The sequence below is a fragment of the Cebus imitator genome, unplaced genomic scaffold (genome assembly GCF_001604975.1).
Source record: "Cebus imitator isolate Cc_AM_T3 unplaced genomic scaffold, Cebus_imitator-1.0 Scaffold594, whole genome shotgun sequence".
NCBI classification, from domain to species: domain Eukaryota; kingdom Metazoa; phylum Chordata; class Mammalia; order Primates; family Cebidae; genus Cebus; species Cebus imitator.
The window spans coordinates 526,517-547,215 of NW_016107909.1; the positions used below are offsets into that span (position 1 = coordinate 526,517).

The following is a 20,699-nucleotide window of genomic DNA, read 5'->3' on the forward strand; positions in this document are numbered from 1 at the left end:
AATTCCTTTTAATGCCTTCACAGAGCATTATAATGAAAATGTTGCAATTAGGTGCACATTGTATTTTCAGCATTTTAGAAGAAGATATTCTGTACAAACAACCAAAATACAAATTTATTATTCTTTAATATCTTTTGACTCTGAGCCTTAGTAACTCTTAAAGTTGTCATATCTATTTTGTAACTTTTCTGACCTTTATAAGAAGTTCATGTATTCATACTAAATTATAGATACGTGCAAGTATTTAAAGGTTGGTTTATAAATGCTGGGGAATTTATACCACTAAGATGGACAAAGTTATTTCTAATAATAAGAAAGAAGAAAATAGTTTTTTGCTTTTGTTATTTATCTTCCCTTTTTTGCTTTTTTTGGGGGGGTAAATAAATTGTTTCAATACAATCTATTATTTTTAGAGCTAAAATGGACAGTATTAAGAAAAGCTAATATAGTCCTGCCATTTTTCTTGGGAGAAAAGTAAGTCCCAACAAGCTGAGTAATAGCTGAGACAAGTTCCCTGGTTTGTAACTCAGGTCATCTGCACTCTACCATACCTTGCTCTTCCCTCATAAGGAAAAGACAGAACACTTATAATGAACAAGTAAGAAGCGCCATCAGAGTGCTGTAGTGTGTTTTCTTTTGTTGTTTTCTTTTCTTTTTTTTTTTTTCTGAAAACAAACTGGGGCCACACCTCCATGCTTATCATACCTCCCCAACAGGAAAAGTGTGGTCTTCTGAATCATCACCAGTTGCGCATTCTGGGCCCTCTACTACTTGGAGCTTCTCTACCCAGATATTGACAATTACTTCACTGTGTGGAGCCAGCTGGCACAAAATTGATTATGTTCTTGTTCTTATCAGGCTAGAAGACTGCACACCTCACTCACTAAACCTGTCAAACTTGTTTCCTTTCTTGTTGCGGTGACTGTCATTATTTTCCAGCCTCCCGGTCCTAACCTGCTGATACAGATCAGATGGTGACTGAATAGAAGCTGCCCTAGTCCTGGGTTCATGATGTACGCGTAAGTATTCAGCTTTTCTCAGTAAAGGTTATCAATGGGGACAAAGGTTTACAGCTCCTGAGACAGGCAGTACAGATGTTGGCTGGTAGACATTGATTTAAACATTAGAGTTTTAATGTGTGCTATTGTATATTAAAGTTTTATTGTTATTGTTTTTAAATGTCAAAATTTTTTTGAACAACAGAGGCCAATGTGGTTTTTTGTTTCTAAATAAAAGAAATAGAAATGATATGAGGTAATAAGTTAACTACATTAATATTTAAAACATTTAGAAAAACCTATACTTCAAAGAATAACGTGTTTACTATAGCCCATTTACTTTTCCATGTTCCATAGCATGGTATACATTTTTATCATATGTTGCTTATTGAAGTATATTCTGGGAAAATGAAAATACAAATTAAGAGGAGAGGGTATTAGAATTTTTATTTGTTTAACTCTCATAGAAAGTATGATAGCAATGGAGTTATTGTATATATCATGAAAGAAATGATTAAAATTAAAATACTCAAATGTAAAAAATTATAAAATTAACAAAATCTAGACTGTGACATTTGTCATAATTGAACTCCAAAATAATTGATTAATTATTGAATTTAAGGTAAATAAATTTGCATTATATATTTATGTTTAGGTAATATTCAGGCTATTGTTTTATAGACTTCAAAAGGAATAACTGGTATTCAATGGATGATTTCATTCAAACTTGTGCTTAGTCTACCCTTGTTTCTTAAAAAGGTTTTTGATCTTTCTACAGACAGAAATTTCCCACATATTCTGCACTGACTGATGTTTCCAACTTAATCATGATTTTGTGACAATTTTAATTGTTCAGTCATTTGATTTTGTCTTCAATTAACTTAAATATTTAAAGCCTGTAGGCTCTGGCACTCTTAAACAATGAGTGTTCCTGCCCTCCCTAATTTACTTTCAAATTACAGCATGAGCCTGAGTAAGACTATTCATTTCATGCATAAATCTCCCACATAGACCCTGTCATGATGGCATGATATAGCATATTATCTGTACTTCTTACTAACTACAAGAAAGTACATTTCTTATTTACCAAGATAAAGACAGAATAAGACAAAATGTACAGTAGAAAAAACTTTTATGTTTAACTAACATTTATATAAATATGATATACTAAAAATCTGTTTAAAAATTTAGCAAAAAACTTGAACTTCTCTTATTCTAATTTATTTTAGAATTTTTCAGTATGTGTTTTCTATCAGCCTGGGTCTCCTCTTTATGGCATTATCTTTAAACACTCACTTTTCTACTCTAAAAAGTATCATTACCACATGAAATTTCTGTATTAAAGCCTCATCAGCTTTGATCCAGAGTTTATTATAGTTCTGAGGAATTTTTTTGTTTTACTTTTAAATTTGACATATAATAATTGACATATTTATGGGGTACATAGTGATATTTCAAAGCATATAATACATAGTGATCAGATTAGAGTAATTAACATATCCATCATCTCAAACATTTATTATTAGTTCTGAGGATTTAAAATATTCTTGCTAATTATATTTCAAATTAGATCTGCTTTTAAGACAAATATTCTGTCAAAAAATATAGATTATGTATAAAGATAAGAAGCTTAGACAATGGGTTTCTTGAATTCGTTAGTAAAGGCATTTCGCCCAAGGGGCTAGTCTCAAAGAATCAATGAGTCAGATAGACTATAGCTTCTTAGCAAAAGCCCTGTCTTTCTCGTTTTGTTTTTAAAAATTTTGGTGAAGCAGAAAGAGTACCAGCATTTAGATGTGTTCAAGATCCAACTTTGGACTCATGTGTCTGGTACTTCTCAAGACTTCACTTTTATCTGTGAAACGTGGGGAAGGTTTATAAGTAGATGAATAAGGGGAAGGGTTGCCACCATTAATGGGACTTGAAGTAATTTTTGTGGATAATGAAAAAGCTATTTTTTGGTTTGTTGCTTTATTCCTTGGTTTATTTTGGTATTATTCATTTGTTGTTATTGTATTTAAATAGTAATAAAATAAGATCTGTATTAATTTTGTTATATTTTTCCTATATCTTAAGTATTAGTATAAATTTTCTATTATGGATATATGATTCAGTTTCAGATATGTGATTCAGATATATGAGTATGTGTACCATGCCATGATGTTGAACATTTCTAACTGCCGGTTATGGTCAAAAATATTTTTTAAAACACTGCATTAGATAACCATGAAGTCCCTTTGAATGTAATTCTATGATTTCAAAGAGTTAATCACTGGTTTAGAAAGGCATTCATTTTCTTAAGGCACTAGAGAACTATTTAAATTATCCCACATTGTAGATTATTTAAGTTTTTTTCATGAGTCCCTGTACCTGGTGCCCTTTCCAAGTGAGGCAGAGATAAGAGAGATGGTTATCATCAAGTTGAGACCTTTGTGGTGAGGCAAATCAATAAGCCACATTCTGATGGCATATTGTGATCAATGTAAAAAAAACCAAATACTGACATACTGCTATGGGGGCGCACATTCAATCTCATAAAAACTTCTTTGTATACCTAATAGCTGTGTTTAATTTTTAAAAGCAAGTAGAATTAGTAATATGAGAAAGAAGGTATTCTGGGCTGAGAGAACGTAGTACTTGCAAGTCCTTACGTAGTCCTTGAGAACGTAGTATCTCAAGGGTCATAAGACTTGAGATACACTCACAAATAGATGTTGGAAGTTGTCAGATGAAGCTAAAGTAGTCATTCTGCATATGAAGGGCCTTTTGCAACAGGTTAAATTTCCGTGCTATATAATAAAAGTTGAGTTAAAATTTAAGCAAGAGGAAAAAAATGATAATGCAATTTAGAACCATTGGAGTGGACCAGTGCAGCTTGGTGGTGCTATTGTCACTTTTTGCAGAACTAAATCAAGGGCGTGGCAGAGAGACTGCCTGTGTATTTGTTGTTTCAGCTGTCTACAATGAATGTTCCTCCTGGCATTTAGTGAGACCCCCGTGGTCTTTCTTTCAAGATATAATCAAAGTTACTGTGAAATTTTTCTCCTACCTTCACATTTTAATTGTTCTTAAACTACAGCCGTCCTCTCTTCAAACATATATAGCACATTGTGTATAGTTCTATCGGCACTTTTCTCTTCCTATGCTTACTTGTTTCATTTTTATTTATCTGTTTAAACAGAGAGCTCCCTCTCTTTATTGCTAGTGCTAAAAACGTTGTCAGTCACATTGTAGACTCTCAACATTTGTACATTGACTTATGATTACATATGCTAAAACCAAAGAACAGATACTGAGAAAAAAAGGAAAGGTTAGGAGTAAACGAAAATTTCAACTTTTCCTCTTTATTATATATCTATGCATATACATATCTTACATATCTTCTCAAAGAAGGCTTCTGAGATATTTGAGATTTAGTAATTCAGAAAGTAAGTAAAAAGCTGAAAACTAGAGAGAGTGTATTTTAAGTAAACTTAAGTTGTGGTACTGATGGAGATTTATTGTTGAAGAGATAAAGACATCAGATAGATGCTTATAGACTAGATTTTAAAGTTTCATGTATTCATTAAAACAACAAATACTTATTCTAGCTTACTGTATACTAGTAGCACATTATACACATATGTATGTATCTACATATATTATATGTAGACACGTGCTGTGTGTATATATCCTGTGTGTATAAACACATATCAGATGCATAGAAACACATAGACATGTATATGAATAAAACAAATAGAATTTCTACTTTTATGGTGTTTATAACATCATAGGAGGATGAGGAGGAAGCATGATAATTAAACAAATGTATGTGAATTGTGACTTTGATAAGTATAAGGTAAACATTTTGTACTTTTCCAAAAAAAAAAATTGCTAATTTATTTCTTTAATGGCTAGCTTTTTAAAACACAGATCTCCAGTTTATACAACATTTTATGGCCTATTTTTGTTTGTCTGTGGGAAAATGAAAGCTAAATTTCTGAAATACATTTTAAAAATATTAAATACTGACATAGTTTCCCATTGCGCTTAAAGAAGTCTTGCGAAGATCTAAGTAGGACCTCTTAACACTATAACACAAATGTAGGAAGGGGGTCTTTGGTCTCCCGTAAGAGTTCCCCTATCCCGGGTTTGCAGCACCAAATGTTAAAACCATGCTCTGAATGAAGAGACCCCCCCAAACAGGCTTTGTGTGAGCAACATGGCTGTTTATTCACCCAAGTGCAGGCTGGCTGAGTCCAAAAAGAGAGTCAGCGGAGGGTAATGGGATAGGAGTTTGTTTTATAGTTTTGGGTTAAGCAGTGGAAAGTTACAGAAGATATGGTTTAGGGTATTTTTTTTTTTTCCAAGCTGGGATGGGATCGTAGGTTTGCAAGCCGTGGGAGGGAATTCTACAGTATGGAGTCACAAGGTTGACCAAGGTTGGTTGCAAAGTCCAATGGCCCTGTCAGTTGAGGCCGGAATAAGAAACAATAGAAAAATGCCTCAGTTAGGTGCCGCAGGGGTTGATCATTCTTCTGCTTTTCATGGTCTTCCAGTTACTTTAAGTTTTCTAATTCTGGGAGGCCATCCAGAGATTTATGTGCAGGTCATGGGGCCTCGCCATGGCATCCACTGCACCATCAGCCTAAAAGACCTTACAGAACCAGTATGTTGATGAAGAAGATAAGTCTGTGTTGCTTTAAGCAGTTATTTGCAGTCGTCTTTAAAAAAGATATTGTGTCTTTGGAGTGTGGGATTGGGTGTGTTAAGGTGGTTAATGAACACTTAGGGACAAATATCAAGAAAGTTTTTATACCCTTGGATAATACAAACATTATAAGATTTCATTATTTATTATGAAGCACTGTCAACTTAGCATTTCAAGAACATTCATATTCAAAATCCAGGTTCAAAATTCAATTCAAAGACAAATCAGAGCTTTTGCATTTGCTACTTCGGATTCTTGTATTATATTTTCTTCCAGTATTGTGTATGACTAAGCTTGGACTCTTAACTAATTTTCTGTGGTTGTTGTATTTACAATGTATTAACTCGTCTTTAATTTTTTGCAAAGTTTAGAAAATTATATAATTAATTTATTACTGCTTAAAATTTAAATGTAGGCTATTCTGAAGAATTGAACAATTTATATAGCATTATTATCAGGTGATGGGAGCAGCCCACATATTCAGTATTTTATATAAAATAAAAATGAACTAATTTAAAATATAACTATAAAAATATACAGTATGATCTGGCCGGGCACAGTGGCTTATGCCTGTAATCCCAGCACTTTGGGAGGCCAGGGCAGGTGGATAACGAGGTCAAGAGTTCAAGACCAGCCTGGCCAAGATAGTGAAACTCCGTCTCTACTAAAAATACAAAAAATTAGCCGGGCTTGGTGGTGGGCAACTGTAATCCCAGCTACTCAGGAGGCTGAGGCAGGGAATTGCTTGTACCTGGGAAGCAAATGTTGTAGTGAGCTGAGATAGCACCATTGCACTCCAGCCTGGGCAACAGAGCAAGGCCCCATCTAAAAAAAATATGTGTATACACACACACACACACACACACACACACACACACACACACTATGATCTACAAGTGGGAACAACATGACATTTCCCCATTTGTAGGTTAAAAAATATCATTAAATTCTGGCAGTTTTATGTGGTTCAAGCTTATGAAGTCTTTTCCTGGTCTTGTTTTATTTTTTGTAGACTATAATATATAGAATGACTAATGCAGCATTCAGAATGCATAATTTTCAAAACTAAGTATCAAGAATTGAAAAATCTTTTGTACTCTTAAAAAAAATACTGGCATAGATACTTAGAATGTCAAACAACTTCGAAGACACATTCCAGCAGGTAAGATAAAAGCAAGTTGGCAAGCATTAACTTCTGAAAATAGAAAAACAAAACAAACTCAGTGCAAAACAGAGTATAGGCTGTGTCTAGATACTATTGTCAGCAAAAAGAAAAAAATAAAATCTTGTTAATAATTTGATCTACAAGGTGCCAAACAACTGCCTTAACTCTTATATCTACTACTCTTATGCCCACTGACAGATTCTTATATTTGCTTTGCACTGCTTCTTTTTATAATTAGGCAAATAAACCTGAACAGGCAGAAGGACCCCAAATGAATGAATGAGGCCTTTAATGCAATACATTGATGTCAAATAACAAGAGAAATCAATGAATCAATACAAATAAAAGAATCTACAGCTTCATCTTTTATTTTATTATTATATTTTTTAAGATGGGGATTCTGCTCTGTTGCCCAGGTTTTGCTCTGCCGTCATCGCTGCTCACTGCGACCTCTGCCTCCCAGGCTCAAATGATGATTCTCCTATCTCAGCCTCCACAGTAGCTAGGACTACAGGTGTGCATCACCACACCCAGCTAATATTTTTGCATTTTTGGTAGAGATGGGGTTTTCTCAAACTCCCGAGCTCAAAAGTGCTGGAATTATAGGTGCGAGCCACCGTGCCTGGTTCCTACAGCTTTACCTTGATAAAGATTTTTCTTTTTTTTTTTGTTTTTTGTTTTGTTTTGTTTTTTGAGACAGAGTCTCACTCTGTCAACCAGGCTGGAGTGAAGTGGTGCAATTTCAGCTCATTGCAACCTCCACAACCCAGGTTCAAGTGATTCTCCTGCTTTAGACTCCTGAGTAGCTGGGATTACAGACATGTGCCACCACGCCCAGCTAATTTTTGTGTTTTTGGTAGAGACCGGGTTTCACCATATTGGCCAGGCTGGTCGAACTCCTGACCTCAGGTAATCCACCTGCCTCTGATCTCAGGTGATCCACCTGCCTCAGCCTCTCCAAGTGCTAGAATTACAGGCATGAACCATCATGCCCAACCTTGATAAAGGTTATTAAAAATAGATCAAATATAAGTTATTTGTGATACTCCCATCTTTAACACTGAATTCATTATTTCAGTCATACATATAGACTTGAATAGATTGTAGAGGTCTGATAAGGATTGGGTTTATCATATTAGCATATACACCACCTTAAAACTAAGTCAGCAGTATCATCTATCTCTCCTCTCTAGCAAATCAGTGACACATTTCCTGTCCCATTGTGGCCCTACTGCCTACCTTCCCCTCCCTTTTATCATTCATTCTTCTGTAATTATCTTGCTTTGTGGTGGTTAGTAGGGCCAGATTATACTTTAATTTCCATCTCAAGCTTCAGTTGCTTTGGATGGTACTGATCATGATTTCTGCTAGGTAAAGGAAAGATCAATTCATTTTTTGATAGCTTATATATCATATCATTTAAAAAATATTAACTTATGGGATATTGTGGTTGGGCTCTTGGGATATTATCATGTCAAAATGGTTGAGACAAGTACCTTCACTTTTTCAAAGAATGAGCAGAATCGTTTTCAGTAAAGTTAACTCAAGAAAGGTGTCCTCTTTAGATGACATAGACTTAGATTCTTGTCTTTCATGATTTTCTTGCTTAGGACTGATTCTGTGTTCTTTACTTCTTGATCTAAGAGCAGCAAGAATTTAGTCAATGTTTACTACTTCGTCAAAACTGGCAAAATCATTAATTTCTTCTCATTTTAATTCATTTAGCTACTTAGCTACCATATTTTTCCTACTGACAGCAGCTTTTAGAAGAACACTAAACATTACTTATAATGAAACTGTGGAAGATAACAGATTATTAACTGCTCTCTTCTTCATACACAAACTAGCTAACTTTGAGGCAATTTTTTAGTAGTGTTGTGAATATATTATATTATAGGGATTTATTTGCCCCGACTCTGTTAAGGCATTATTTGGGAAATTTGAATGGCTAAGATAGACTTAACTTTCATTATCAAGGAACATAGTAAAGCCAACTGTGACTATGTTCTCACCTTACTACCCAACTTGAAAAAACTGAAGTAGGTATTATTTCTGATACTGGTAAGTCAGAGCTCAGACTAAAGCATCATTCTAACATTCCCTCAAAAAAAATTTTTTTAAAGTGGATTAGGAACTCAGGCAGCATTAATGTGCATATGTCTATACGAATAAAAATAAAGTGTTCTATATTCATAATTGCATTTCTGGAAGTAATTTAATAAATGTTAAATAAGATGAAGTTTTTCATTCAACAGGCATGTATTAGGAGTTGTTCTAGTGGTAGTAGTTTATCTGCTTGAATTATGTGTTATCTATGCATTAGAATAAATGACATAAACGTTATTTAGAATGGAATCTACCTATTAGAATTGCATTTTCTTTGATTTATATGCTAATGTTGAGAAAACTATTGTTCCATTTATAATATTTAACTGTTTAATTGCATACGATAAAATACATGAAAGCTACATTCCAAATCCCTCAGTATACTCAATGAAATATTGGTATTATCATTCATACAGCTATGAAATAAGCTTTTTATTCTGGTGGTGATTATTTTTCAGAGTTTTATCTGTAGCCAGATGCAGTACTATAATAAATTAATGAATTGTCATGCAAATAGAGATATAAATTTNTGTTACCCAGGCTGGAGTGCAATGGCGTGATCTCGGCTCACCGCAACCTCCGCCTCCTGGGTTCAAGCAATTCTCCTGCCTCAGCCTCCCAAGTAGCTGGGACTACAGGCACGTGCCACCATGCCCAGCTAATTTTTGTATTTTAGTAGAGACAAGGTTTCACCTTGTTGACCAGGATGGTCTTGATCTCTTGACCTTGTGATCCACCCGCCTCAGCCTCTCAAAATGCTGGGATTATAGGCATGAGCCACCACACCTGGTTGAGAAATAAATTTCTATTGATCTACTTATGGAAATAAAAGTAGGGTCTATCAGAATATGAAATTCAATAGTAGAATTCTAGGTATTCTTACAAATACTTACATTGTTTGAACTATACACACAGTTTATAAAGTTTTTTCTTTTAAAGCTCAAAAGTTAAAATTTATTTTGTGTTATCCTATACTATATGGTATATCTTTTTTAACATCTTGAGAATTAGGTGATTTTATTATAACAATTAATTAGGTATTAATGAATCACTTAATATATACTCAAACCTTCAAAAATAAAAAAGAGTGGTTATTTAAAAATTATAAATTTTAGAAAATAGCATTTGGGTTTTCTTTTCAGTTAATTGGGCAATGATAAGGCCACTTGGCATTAGAGGGGAGCATTTCACGTATGAGAAACTCTTAAATGTCTTTGCATGCAGCACTGTAACATACTTATTACCTCTTTCACACATGGCCCTTTAAAAATGTGACCGACAGATTCTGGGACATGTTAATTTTGTTTATTTAATATGCAGATTATATTAGTAATAAACATTGTTGATCACATCTCTCTAGGACAATTATATCTTAATCATAGCTCCTCCCCTGAATGGGATTGCAAAATACTACTGAAATACAAATATTTAAACCAATCATACAGGAAGCTAAGTGAAGAACATGGGCTGGTTATTGAAAACAACTGTGTTTTAAAATTTATTTGTATGTGTCTAGTTACTTATTTTGCCAGAAACTGCATGGCCATAGCACATTCTGTTTGGCATTCATGTTATATATATAAAATAAAATAGAACTGGTATTTATTGTAGGTTCAAATGAATTATTATTACTATAACTTTGAATAGGAAACAAAACTGAATTATTTTTAGGAGTAGCATACCAAAAATATTCAACATCAACAAGTAATGTATTTTTCAGAAGAGAGTGTACTGAACAGTTTATGAATTCTTTTTCAGTCACTATTTTAATTCTGCTTTTGTCTCCTTAGATGTTTTCCCACACTCAGTCACAACTAACAGAATTTGATTTCTCAAGAAACATTTTATGGGCTGTTAGATGAGGGTGGTTAAAATTATTTTGGTTGAAATAATTGGACTTGAGTTTAAAAAAAAAGAATTAATTGAGAGACCATTGAGATACCTCATAGAACTAAAAAAAGCATGAACCTAAGAAGTATGGCTCCAGCCAACTGGTGGATCATTTAGAGGGGAAGGTGAGACTTAATACATGCACACCCTGAAGATATTGCAGGTTCTATTCCAGACAGCTGCAATAAAGTGAATATCACAATAGTGAGTGCCACAAATTTTTTAAACTTCCCAGTGCATGTAGAAGTTATGTTTATACTATATTGTGGTCTATTAAATGTGCAACATTATATCTAAAAAAGGCACATACCATAATGAAAAATACTTTGTTGATAAAAAATGTTAATAATCATTGGAGCCTTCAGTGAGTCATAATCTTTATGCTGGTGAGAGTCTTGCCTTAATATTCATGGCTGCTAACTGATCATGGTGGTGGTTGCTGAAAGTTGATGTGCTGTGACAATTTCTCAAAATACGACAATGAAGTTTGCCTCATCAATTGACTCTTTCTTTCAATAAAGATTCCTCTGTAGCATATGATGCTGTTTGATAGCATTTTACTCAGAGTAGAACTTTTTTCAAAGTTGGAATCAGTCCTCTCAAACCCTGCCACTGCTTTATCAACTAAGCATATGTGTTATTCTAAATCCTTTCTTTTCATTTCAACAGTGTTCACAACATTTCACCAGTTTTAGTTTCTATCTCAAGAAATCACTTTCTTTGTTCATCCATAAGAAGCAACTCTTCATTTGTTCAAGTTTTATCATGAGATTGTAGCATTTGAGTCATGTCTTCAAGTTATCTTGCTGGTTCCATTACATCTGTAGTTACTTCCTCCACTAAAGTTTCAGACCTCTCAAAATTATCCATGAGGGTTGGAATCAACTTCTTCCAAATTCCTGTTAATTTTGATATTTTGACCTTCCCTCCATGAATCACAGATGTTCTTAGTGGCATCCAGAATGGTAAATCCATTCCAGAAGACTTTCGATTACTACCTATGGGAGCTATAGCCTTATGAATGTATTTCTTAAATGATAATACTTGAAAGTCAGAATTCCTCTTTGATCCATGTGCTGTAAAATAGACTCCTGTTAGCAGGCACAAAAACAACATTGATGTCCTTCAGAGCTACTGCGTGGCCAGGTATGCACTGTCTATGTGCAGTAACATTTTGAAAGGAGTCTCTATTTTTTGGAGCAATAGGTCTCAACAGTGGGCTTGAAACATTCGGTAAACCTTGCTGTAAACAAATGGGTTGTCATCAGGTTTTGTTCTCCCATCTGTAGAGAACAGGCAGAGTGGACTTGGCATAATTCTTAAGGGTCCTAGAATTTTTGGAATGAAAATCAGCATCAGCTTCAGTCTAATGTCACCAACTTCATTAGCTCCTAGCAAGAGAGTCAGCCCATCTTTTGAAGGTAGGCATTTTCCCCTCTCTAGCTATAAAAGTTGCCTACATTGAAAATCTATTATTTAGTGTACCCACCTTTATCAGGGATTTTAGGTAATCTTCTGGATAACTTGCTGAAGCTTCTACATCAACACTTGCTGCTTCACCTTGCACTTTTATGTTATGAAAATGGCTTCTTTCCTTAAATCACATGAACCAACTTCTGCTTGCTTCAAAATTTTTGTCTGCAGCTTCCATACCTCTCTCAGCCTTCATAGAATTAAAGAGAGTTAGGGCATTGCTTTGGATTTGGCTTTGGCCTTAATACATGTTATGTGTGTGGCTGGTTTGATCTTCTATCTAGCACGCAAAACTTTCTTTGTATCAGCAATGTCTGTTTTACTTTCTTATCATTTTTAATTCACTGGAATAATACTTAATTTACTCAAAGAACTTTTTCTTTGCATATACACAACTTGTCTCTTTGGCACTAGAGGCCTAGCCTTCAGCCTGTTTTAGCTTTCAACATGACTTTTTCATTAAGCTTAATTATTTCTAGCTTTTGATTTAAAGTGTGAGACATGCAACATCCCTTCACTTGAGCACTTAGAGGACATTGTAGAGTTATTAATTGGCCTAATTGTAATATTATTGTTTCTCAGGGAATAGGGAGGCCTAAGAAGAAGAAGAGAGGGTCAGTGAAATAATTAGAAGACACATAACATTTATCAATTAAGTTTGCTATCATATGTGAGCACAGTTCATGTACCTCAAAATAATTACAATGGTAGCATCAAAGATTACTGAACACAAATCACAATAAAATACATAATAATGAAAATGTTTAAAAAATTGTTTGAATTAAAATCTTTCTTGAAGTTTTAGATAAAAAGCCTTCCATGTTTTTGGAAGATTCTTGAGGCTATGTGAATTAATGTTTAAGTATGTGTATTCATTTGAGTGTTTTCAATTGCAATTAATTAAAACTTGAGCCTCACACTGGTTGGTGTTAACAATACAAAAATATTATTTAATATAATAGTAATACCAAAAGCTGGGCTGTCATCAGTGGCATTTGATATGGCCCCTCAAATGTGTGATATGAGACCCTGATTATTTCTGTCTTTCCACTTTGGTATTCTTTGTGAGTCCACGTTGTCCTCAGGTTAGTTTCTCTTACAGCTTGCTTCTGTTAGAGTTGTAGCAGTCTCAGGTGTCACACTGGGACACAACAGTATTCAGAGAAAACAATAAGAAACTATATCTCAGTCTGACTTATTTTAGAAGAAAAGAAATCTTTCTCAACAATTTCCCAACTACCTCTCATATATCACTGGCCAGAGTTGGATTTCATGTCCATTTTTGAACAGCCCTTAGCCACAGAGATTGAATTATCATGATTGAGATTAACTACCTTGGCGTGAAATATATGTAGGAAAGTGTTTTAAGGTTTTTTTTTTTTACCAAAGAATCAATGGTAATTAAGTTATTTTTATAATTCAGTGAGTTGACAGTTGAGAACTTGGAACCAACACTAGCCCGAAGGGTTTCTCGGTGGAGACACCCAACTTTATATTCAACCTAACAACCTTTCTAACAGATGTGAGGTGATATCTCATTGTTGTTTTGACTTGCATTTTCCTGATAATTAGGAATGTTGTTCACCTTGTCATAAACCTGTTGTTCATTTGTATGTCTTCTTTGATGAAGTGTCTATTCAGGTCCTTTGTCCATTTTTAAACTAGATTATTTGATCTTTTGCTAGTGAGTTGTAGGAGTTTCTTATAAACTTTGAACATTAACTTTTTATCAGATACATGGTTTGCAAATATGTTCTCCCATTTGGTAGACTGCCTTTTCATTTGTTAATTGATTCCTTGACTGTGCAGAAGCTTTTTAGTTTGATGTAACCTCCTCCCTTGTGTGTTTTTGCTTTTGTTGCCTTTGCTTTTGGTGTCATGTCATATTCAATAAATCATTGCCAACTCTAATATCTAGAAACTTGTTCCCTACGTTGTCTTCTAAGAGCTTTAATGTTTCAGGTTTATATTTAAGTTTTCAATTCATTTCAAACTGATTTTTGTGAATGTTGTGAATTTGATTCTTCCGCATGTGGACGTTTTGTATTAGGGAACTGATACTCTTTATTGAGGACACTTTCTTTTTTCCTTGTCAAATATCAGTTGCCATAGATACATGGGTTTATTTCTGGGCTCTCTCTTCCATTGCATTTGTATATATGTCTGATTTTATGCCAATACCATGTTATTTTGATTACTATAGCCTTGTAGTATACTATGAAATCAGGGGGTGTGGTACCTCTAGCATTGTTGTTCTTATTCAAAATTCCTTTGCCTATTTGGGGTCTTTTGTTAGTCCAAATGAATTTTAGGATTTTTTTTTTTTATTTCTGTGAAAAATGCCATTGGGATTTGACAGGATTACATTGAATCTGTAGATTGCTTTGAGTAGTATGGGCATTTTAACAATATTAGTTCTTTCAATGCATGAACATGGAATATCTTCCATTTAACTGTGCATTTTTTAATGTTTAACTTCATTACAAACTGCCAAATGGGTTTCTAAAGTGGAGGTACCATTTTGCATTCCCAGCATACCATTTTGCATTCCCAACACCAATGTATGAGTATTCCAGTTATTTTCCCTTGGGGAAGAAAACAAAATTTTAGCCATTCTAATAGATGTGTATTTCCTATCTACAAAGTATTTTCTACTTCAAAGTCAAAAATATTTTATTCTGTATTTTCTTTTATACATTTTATAATTTTAGGGTTTTTTTGAAAAAGAAACAAACAATTCTAAAATTTATATTTAAAAGCAAAAGACTTAGAAAAGCCAAAATAATTTTGAAAAAGAATAACAAAACTGCAAGACTCACATTTTGTGATTGTTAGTTGATTCTTGCTGAGAATCTATAGTTCAACTTGGAAATAATTGTCAAATTAACAAAATTAAGTTTTCTAATGAAGTATAATATATATTTCTCCATTTTAAAGGTTTTATTTGATTTCTCTCATAAATGCTTTAAATTTTTTACATTTAAATATTTTACAAAATTTGTTAGATTCACAGATAATTAATTTATAGTTTTTGATGATACTGTATATGTTACTGTTTTTACAGTTTCAGTACCTATTTGTTCAATGCTTGTATATGATAAAAGTGATTTTTATATATGATCTTTTAGTCTGTGATTTTTGTAAACTTACAATATTAGTCTCTTTATGGTATGTTCTCAAGGATTTTCTTTATAATATGTTAATAAAAGCAATTTATTCATTGCCATTTTGTATCTTTTACATTCTCTTGGGTTAGAAAATAATTTCATTTGAGGATATTAATTGTGCCTCCTAATTTCTATTAGTGATGGCTCTTATTTCTTTTTCTTGCTTTATTGCACTGGCTAGGACTTCCAATACGAGTAGACATAAGAGCAGACATCCTTGCTTTGTTCCCAGCTTTAAAAGAAAGCATTCAGTCTCACCATTGCATATATTAGCTATAGGATTTCCTTAGAAGAGCTTTATAAAGTTGGGAAACTTCTATCCCTAGCTTGCTAAAAGCTCTTTTTTAAAAAAAATAATGAATTAAGGTTAAGTTTTTATCAGATGCTTTCTCCAAATATATTGAGATGATCATTTAGGAGTGTTTTTGTTTCTGTTTTGCTTTTTTATCTGTAAATACTCTGAGTTATACTGATTGGTTTTCAAATTTTGAACTACCTTTGTAGTTCTAAGATAAACCTCACTTGTTTTTATATAATATCTATTTTAGGTACTCTTGAATTCCATTTTTTAAAGATATTTACTTTTTATTGAGAGGGACTAGTATCTGATATTTTTTTCCTGCTCCCTTTAGGAAACTCTAACTTGTCCAGTTTTAAAAAATATGGTCTTTGTTTTTGTTATGAGAACATGCTGGATTCATTAAAAAATATTGAAGTATTTCCTTTTCTATTATTTGGCAGAGTCTGTTTAAAATGATGTTATTATTCTTAGGTATGTACTATTCAGACATCTGTATCTTTCTGAATGAACTTTGAAAGGTTTTGTGTTTCAAAAAGATGTATCCATTTTATCTATATGAGCAAATTTATTGGCATAATGTTGTTCATAGCATTTATTTATCATTGTTTTAACTTTTGTAGGTCTGTGGTAATATCTTCCTCTTCATTCCTAGTGTTGCAAATTTGTGCCTTCTTTTTTCTGAATAATTCTGTATGGAGGCTTACCAATTTTTATGTATCTTTATCATGAACTGACTTATTTCTATTGATTTCTCTACTGTTTTCAGTTTCATTAGTTTCTTTATAATTTCCTTTTTTCTGCTTTCATTTGGTTTACTTTGCTCTGCTTTTTCCTAGTGTCTCAAGGTGGGGCTGATTATTGCTTTCTTATTTTCTAATAAAAGAATTTAAATCTGTAAAATTTCTCAAATTATAGCCTTATGTGCATCTCACAAATTTTTTATGTTTTCATTTAATACAAAATATTTTTTCTTTGCATTTTTCTTTTAATTTTTATTTTACTTTAGGTGTATACTATATCCAGCATTTCTCGCCATGTTATCCCTCCCCACCCTCCCCACACCCTGCTGTCCCTCCTCTACCCCCTCCAACTATCCCCAGTGTGTGATGCTCCTCTCTCTGAGTCCACATGTTCTCATTGTTCAACGCCCGCCTATGAGTGAGAACATGTGGTGTTTGGTTTTCTGTTCTTGTGTCAGTTTGCTGAGAATGATGGCTTCCAGATTCATCCAAGTCCCTACAAAGGACATGATATCATAGTTTTTATGGCTGTGTAGTATTCCATGGTGTATATGTACAATATTTTCTTTGTCCAATCTGTCATTGATGGGCATTTGGGTTGGTTCCAGGTCTTTGCTATTGTACACAGGGCTGCAGTGAACATATGTGTGCGTGTGTCTTTATAGTAGAACGATTTATAGTTCTTTGAGTGTATACCCAGTAATGGGATTGCTGGGTCAAATGGAATTTCTATTTCTAGATCCTTGAGAAATAGCCACACTGTCTTCCACAATGGTTGAACTAATTTACACTCCCACCAACTGTGTAGGAGTGTTCCCATTTTTCCACATCCTCTCCAGCATCTGTTGTCTCCAGATTTTTTAATGATCGCCATTCTAGCTGGTGTGAGATGGTATCTCAATGTAGTTTTAATTTGCATTTTTCTAATGACCAGTGATCATGAGCAATTTTTCATATGTTTGTTGGCCTCATATATGTGTTCTTTTGAAAAGTGTCTGTTCATATCCTTTGCCCACTTTTGAATGGGGTTGTTTTTTTCTAATGCAAAATATTTTTTAAGTTTTTTGTACCTTTTTTTAATTCCTAAATCATTTAGAAGCTTGTCTAATTTCACAGTATTTGGGGTTTTTCAGATATCTTTCTGTTATCAACTTGTGGTTCAACTCTGTTATAATCAACATACTTCATAAGATTTTTTAAAATTTGTCGAGGTGTGTTTATGAACCAAATTGTGCTCTTTTTTTATTAGTTTTGTATATGCAGTGGAAGATAATGTGTATTATGCTGTTGTTGGATGGAGTGTTCTATAAGTTTCAACTAAGTCAAGATGGTTGATAATGTTTATAATAGATACTATTTCCTTATTGATTTTTGTCTACTTTGTCAGTTACTGAGAGAAGAATGTTGATGTCTTAAACTATAGTGTGTTTTTGTATACTTCTCCTCTTCCTTATAACAGTATTTGTTTCAAGTACTTTGCAGCTCTGTGGTTAGTTGCATACACATTTATGGATGTTTTCACATTGTTATCTTGATGAATTGATTCCTTTATAATCATCTCCCTTTAGTTCTTGGCAAACCCTTGATTTAAAGTTGGTTTTTTATGATATTAATACAAACATACCTCTTTTTGTTGTGATTCACCTTATTGCACTTCACAGATATTGCTTTTTTAAAAACATTTTTCATTTTACAATAGGTAGTCAAGAAAAGTCAAGCCATATCATGACCAATTCACACAGATATTTCCTTAGCCAATATCCAATTTTGTCACTCAGTTTCTACCTTCCACAAAACACTAGGACACAAAAACAGTTCAGCCAAATTCTTTGCTACTTTATTACAAGAATAGCCTTTCCATCATTGTCCAATAACATGTTTTGCATTTCTATCTGAGACCTCACCAGAATCACCCTTTATGGGATGATTTAATTTTTCTATAATCGAAGAACATGCTTTATAAGATTTAATTTGTTTTAATTTGTTGAGGAGTGTTTATGAACCATATTGTGCCCCTTTTTGATGAATTTTGCACATGCAGTGTGAGAAAATGTATATTATGCTGTTATTGGGTAGAGCGTTCTATAAATGTCAACTAGGTCAATAATTGTATAATGTTGGAAAAATAAATATTTTAGAAATTTACTTTCTATAGAACAAATTTTGCAGAGGGAAGATTTATTAGGATGTTTAATCACATATTTAGGAACTCTGGAAGAGATATAGAGAAGAATGCTGTAGATTCTGTCCTTTAGGAAATTATAAACTAAGAGAGGGTATAATTATTAGCATAAAAGCATATTAAATGAGGTAGATTATAGTCTATATACTAACTCAATAATGTTTATTAAACACTATTATGGCTCGTGTACTGTGCTACACACTGGAGTTACAGCAATGAGCAAAATAGGTACTATTCATACTCTATGGGGTGTTTACTGTCTAGCTGGGTAAAAAAGGCAATATACCTATTTTTTGGGGAATAGTACTGAGATTTAGCTTATGTTACAGCATCATGCTTAATGCTATATAGAATTTGTATAACAACAGCCTTTAATTGGTGGGCTTCTGCCTAAACAAGGCATAAAAGAAAATGAGATCGAAATTTATGATTGCCTTGTTTATTTTGAAGGAACTTCGTACCATGATTTTGAAAAATGGTTAAAGAGTTGTACTTTCCATTCTCATACTTGGACTCTTGCTATAGCCATTTTATTTTTAAAGACAAGAAAGTTAAATAAGAAAACATAAAAATACTAAAGTAAGAACAGAAATAAAGTGGTCATACTGAGGAGCAACAAGACATTTGGATTTGATTATTCTTAGGCATTCATTGTTTTAAAATAAAAATCAGTGAGTGGATAGCATTTTTAATAATAACAATAACCTTTATAGCACTTTTGGCATGTTAAATATATTATTTTCACAAGAAATGTATCAAGTAGATACTGTTATACCCATTTTGCAGACGAAAAAACTAAGTTACAAAAAGGTTCAGTATCTTGCCTAAAATCATACCGCTCATAAGTGTCAGAGTTGAAACTTAAAATGGAACAGCTGGACTCCAGAATCTGTGCTTCTAACTAGTATGTTATACTATCTCTCAACTTAAATCTCTCAAAACAAACTTTATGCTTTTTAACTGACCATAGAGCTGACCATAATTAAAGATAGTACAGTTTTGGTGACTTAATTTTACTTTGCCATGTATCTATGGCCAAATCCTGGGGAGGAAGGGTCCGAGTTGGTGGATTTTGCTGAGATTCACAATTTCCTTTGTGCATCTAAATTAGCATTTAAAATAAATATTGTATTTGTTCTGTGTTGCTGCTTCTCACCATTAACATGTGAGTCTCATTGTGTGTATCTGTATGTATATGTGTGTAGTAAGGAAGGTCATTAACCTTAGGTAACCCATGTCATTAAGATGCTGTTTTCCACAATTATTCCCAGAAATGAAGGCTTTTTGGCTATAAGCAGAGATAACTGTGCCCAGATGGAATATCTAATGTGTATCTATGCTTCAGGTTGAATACAAATATGTTAAGACATGTGTAAGACATAAAAAGAATTTCCCTTCAAGGCTACTGCTGTGAGAATACTTGATTAGCACATAAATATTTATGCGGCACATAGAAGAGTGTACTGCATTTAATTTAATGTTTTGTTGTTTACATTTCTTTAGTACCAGGTATAATCAGATATTTAAATCCTCATCTTGATGTCATCAATTATCTCATGGATTCAATTCACCAACTTCAAATTACTTGCACAATGTTTTCTTGTTTTAATTATGTTAAAAACAAACACATAAATAAGCCCAATGGCGAGCCATGTAGAACTGTCATAAAGATTTGAATAATACTGGTCATATGTTATTAAAGGATGTTTATATAGTCCTCGCAAATAACTTCTTTTTTTGTACTTAACCCCTTGGCCAACTTGTTCTTCTTTCCTTTATGTTGCTGAGTTAAACTAATAGATACACGAATTTAACATAAACTATTGGTATTTTGTTTCAAAATTTGAGAGGCATTACTTGGTTGATTTAAAACAAAGCCAAGCATTAAATTCTGAATGAAAAAAAGCAGATATATAAAATTTTTAGGAAGTTGTGCTTTCATCATTATATCTACTTGTTATATAATTCCTATTCATATTTCTTAATT

The 20,699-nt window shown here is 33.2% G+C and overlaps 1 protein-coding gene across 1 annotated transcript in view; it reads left to right on the plus strand.

The window, feature by feature from the left end:
* Positions 1–959: 959 nt before the first annotated feature.
* TMPRSS11F (transmembrane serine protease 11F) overlaps positions 960–20,699 on the plus strand; it is a 69,818-nt gene continuing 50,078 nt past the window's right edge. Inside the window, exon 1 of the mRNA XM_017516553.2 lies at positions 960–1,019. Coding sequence (XP_017372042.1) covers positions 1,009–1,019 — 11 coding nt within the window. The 5' untranslated portion in view covers positions 960–1,008. The remainder of the gene's footprint in view (positions 1,020–20,699) is intronic.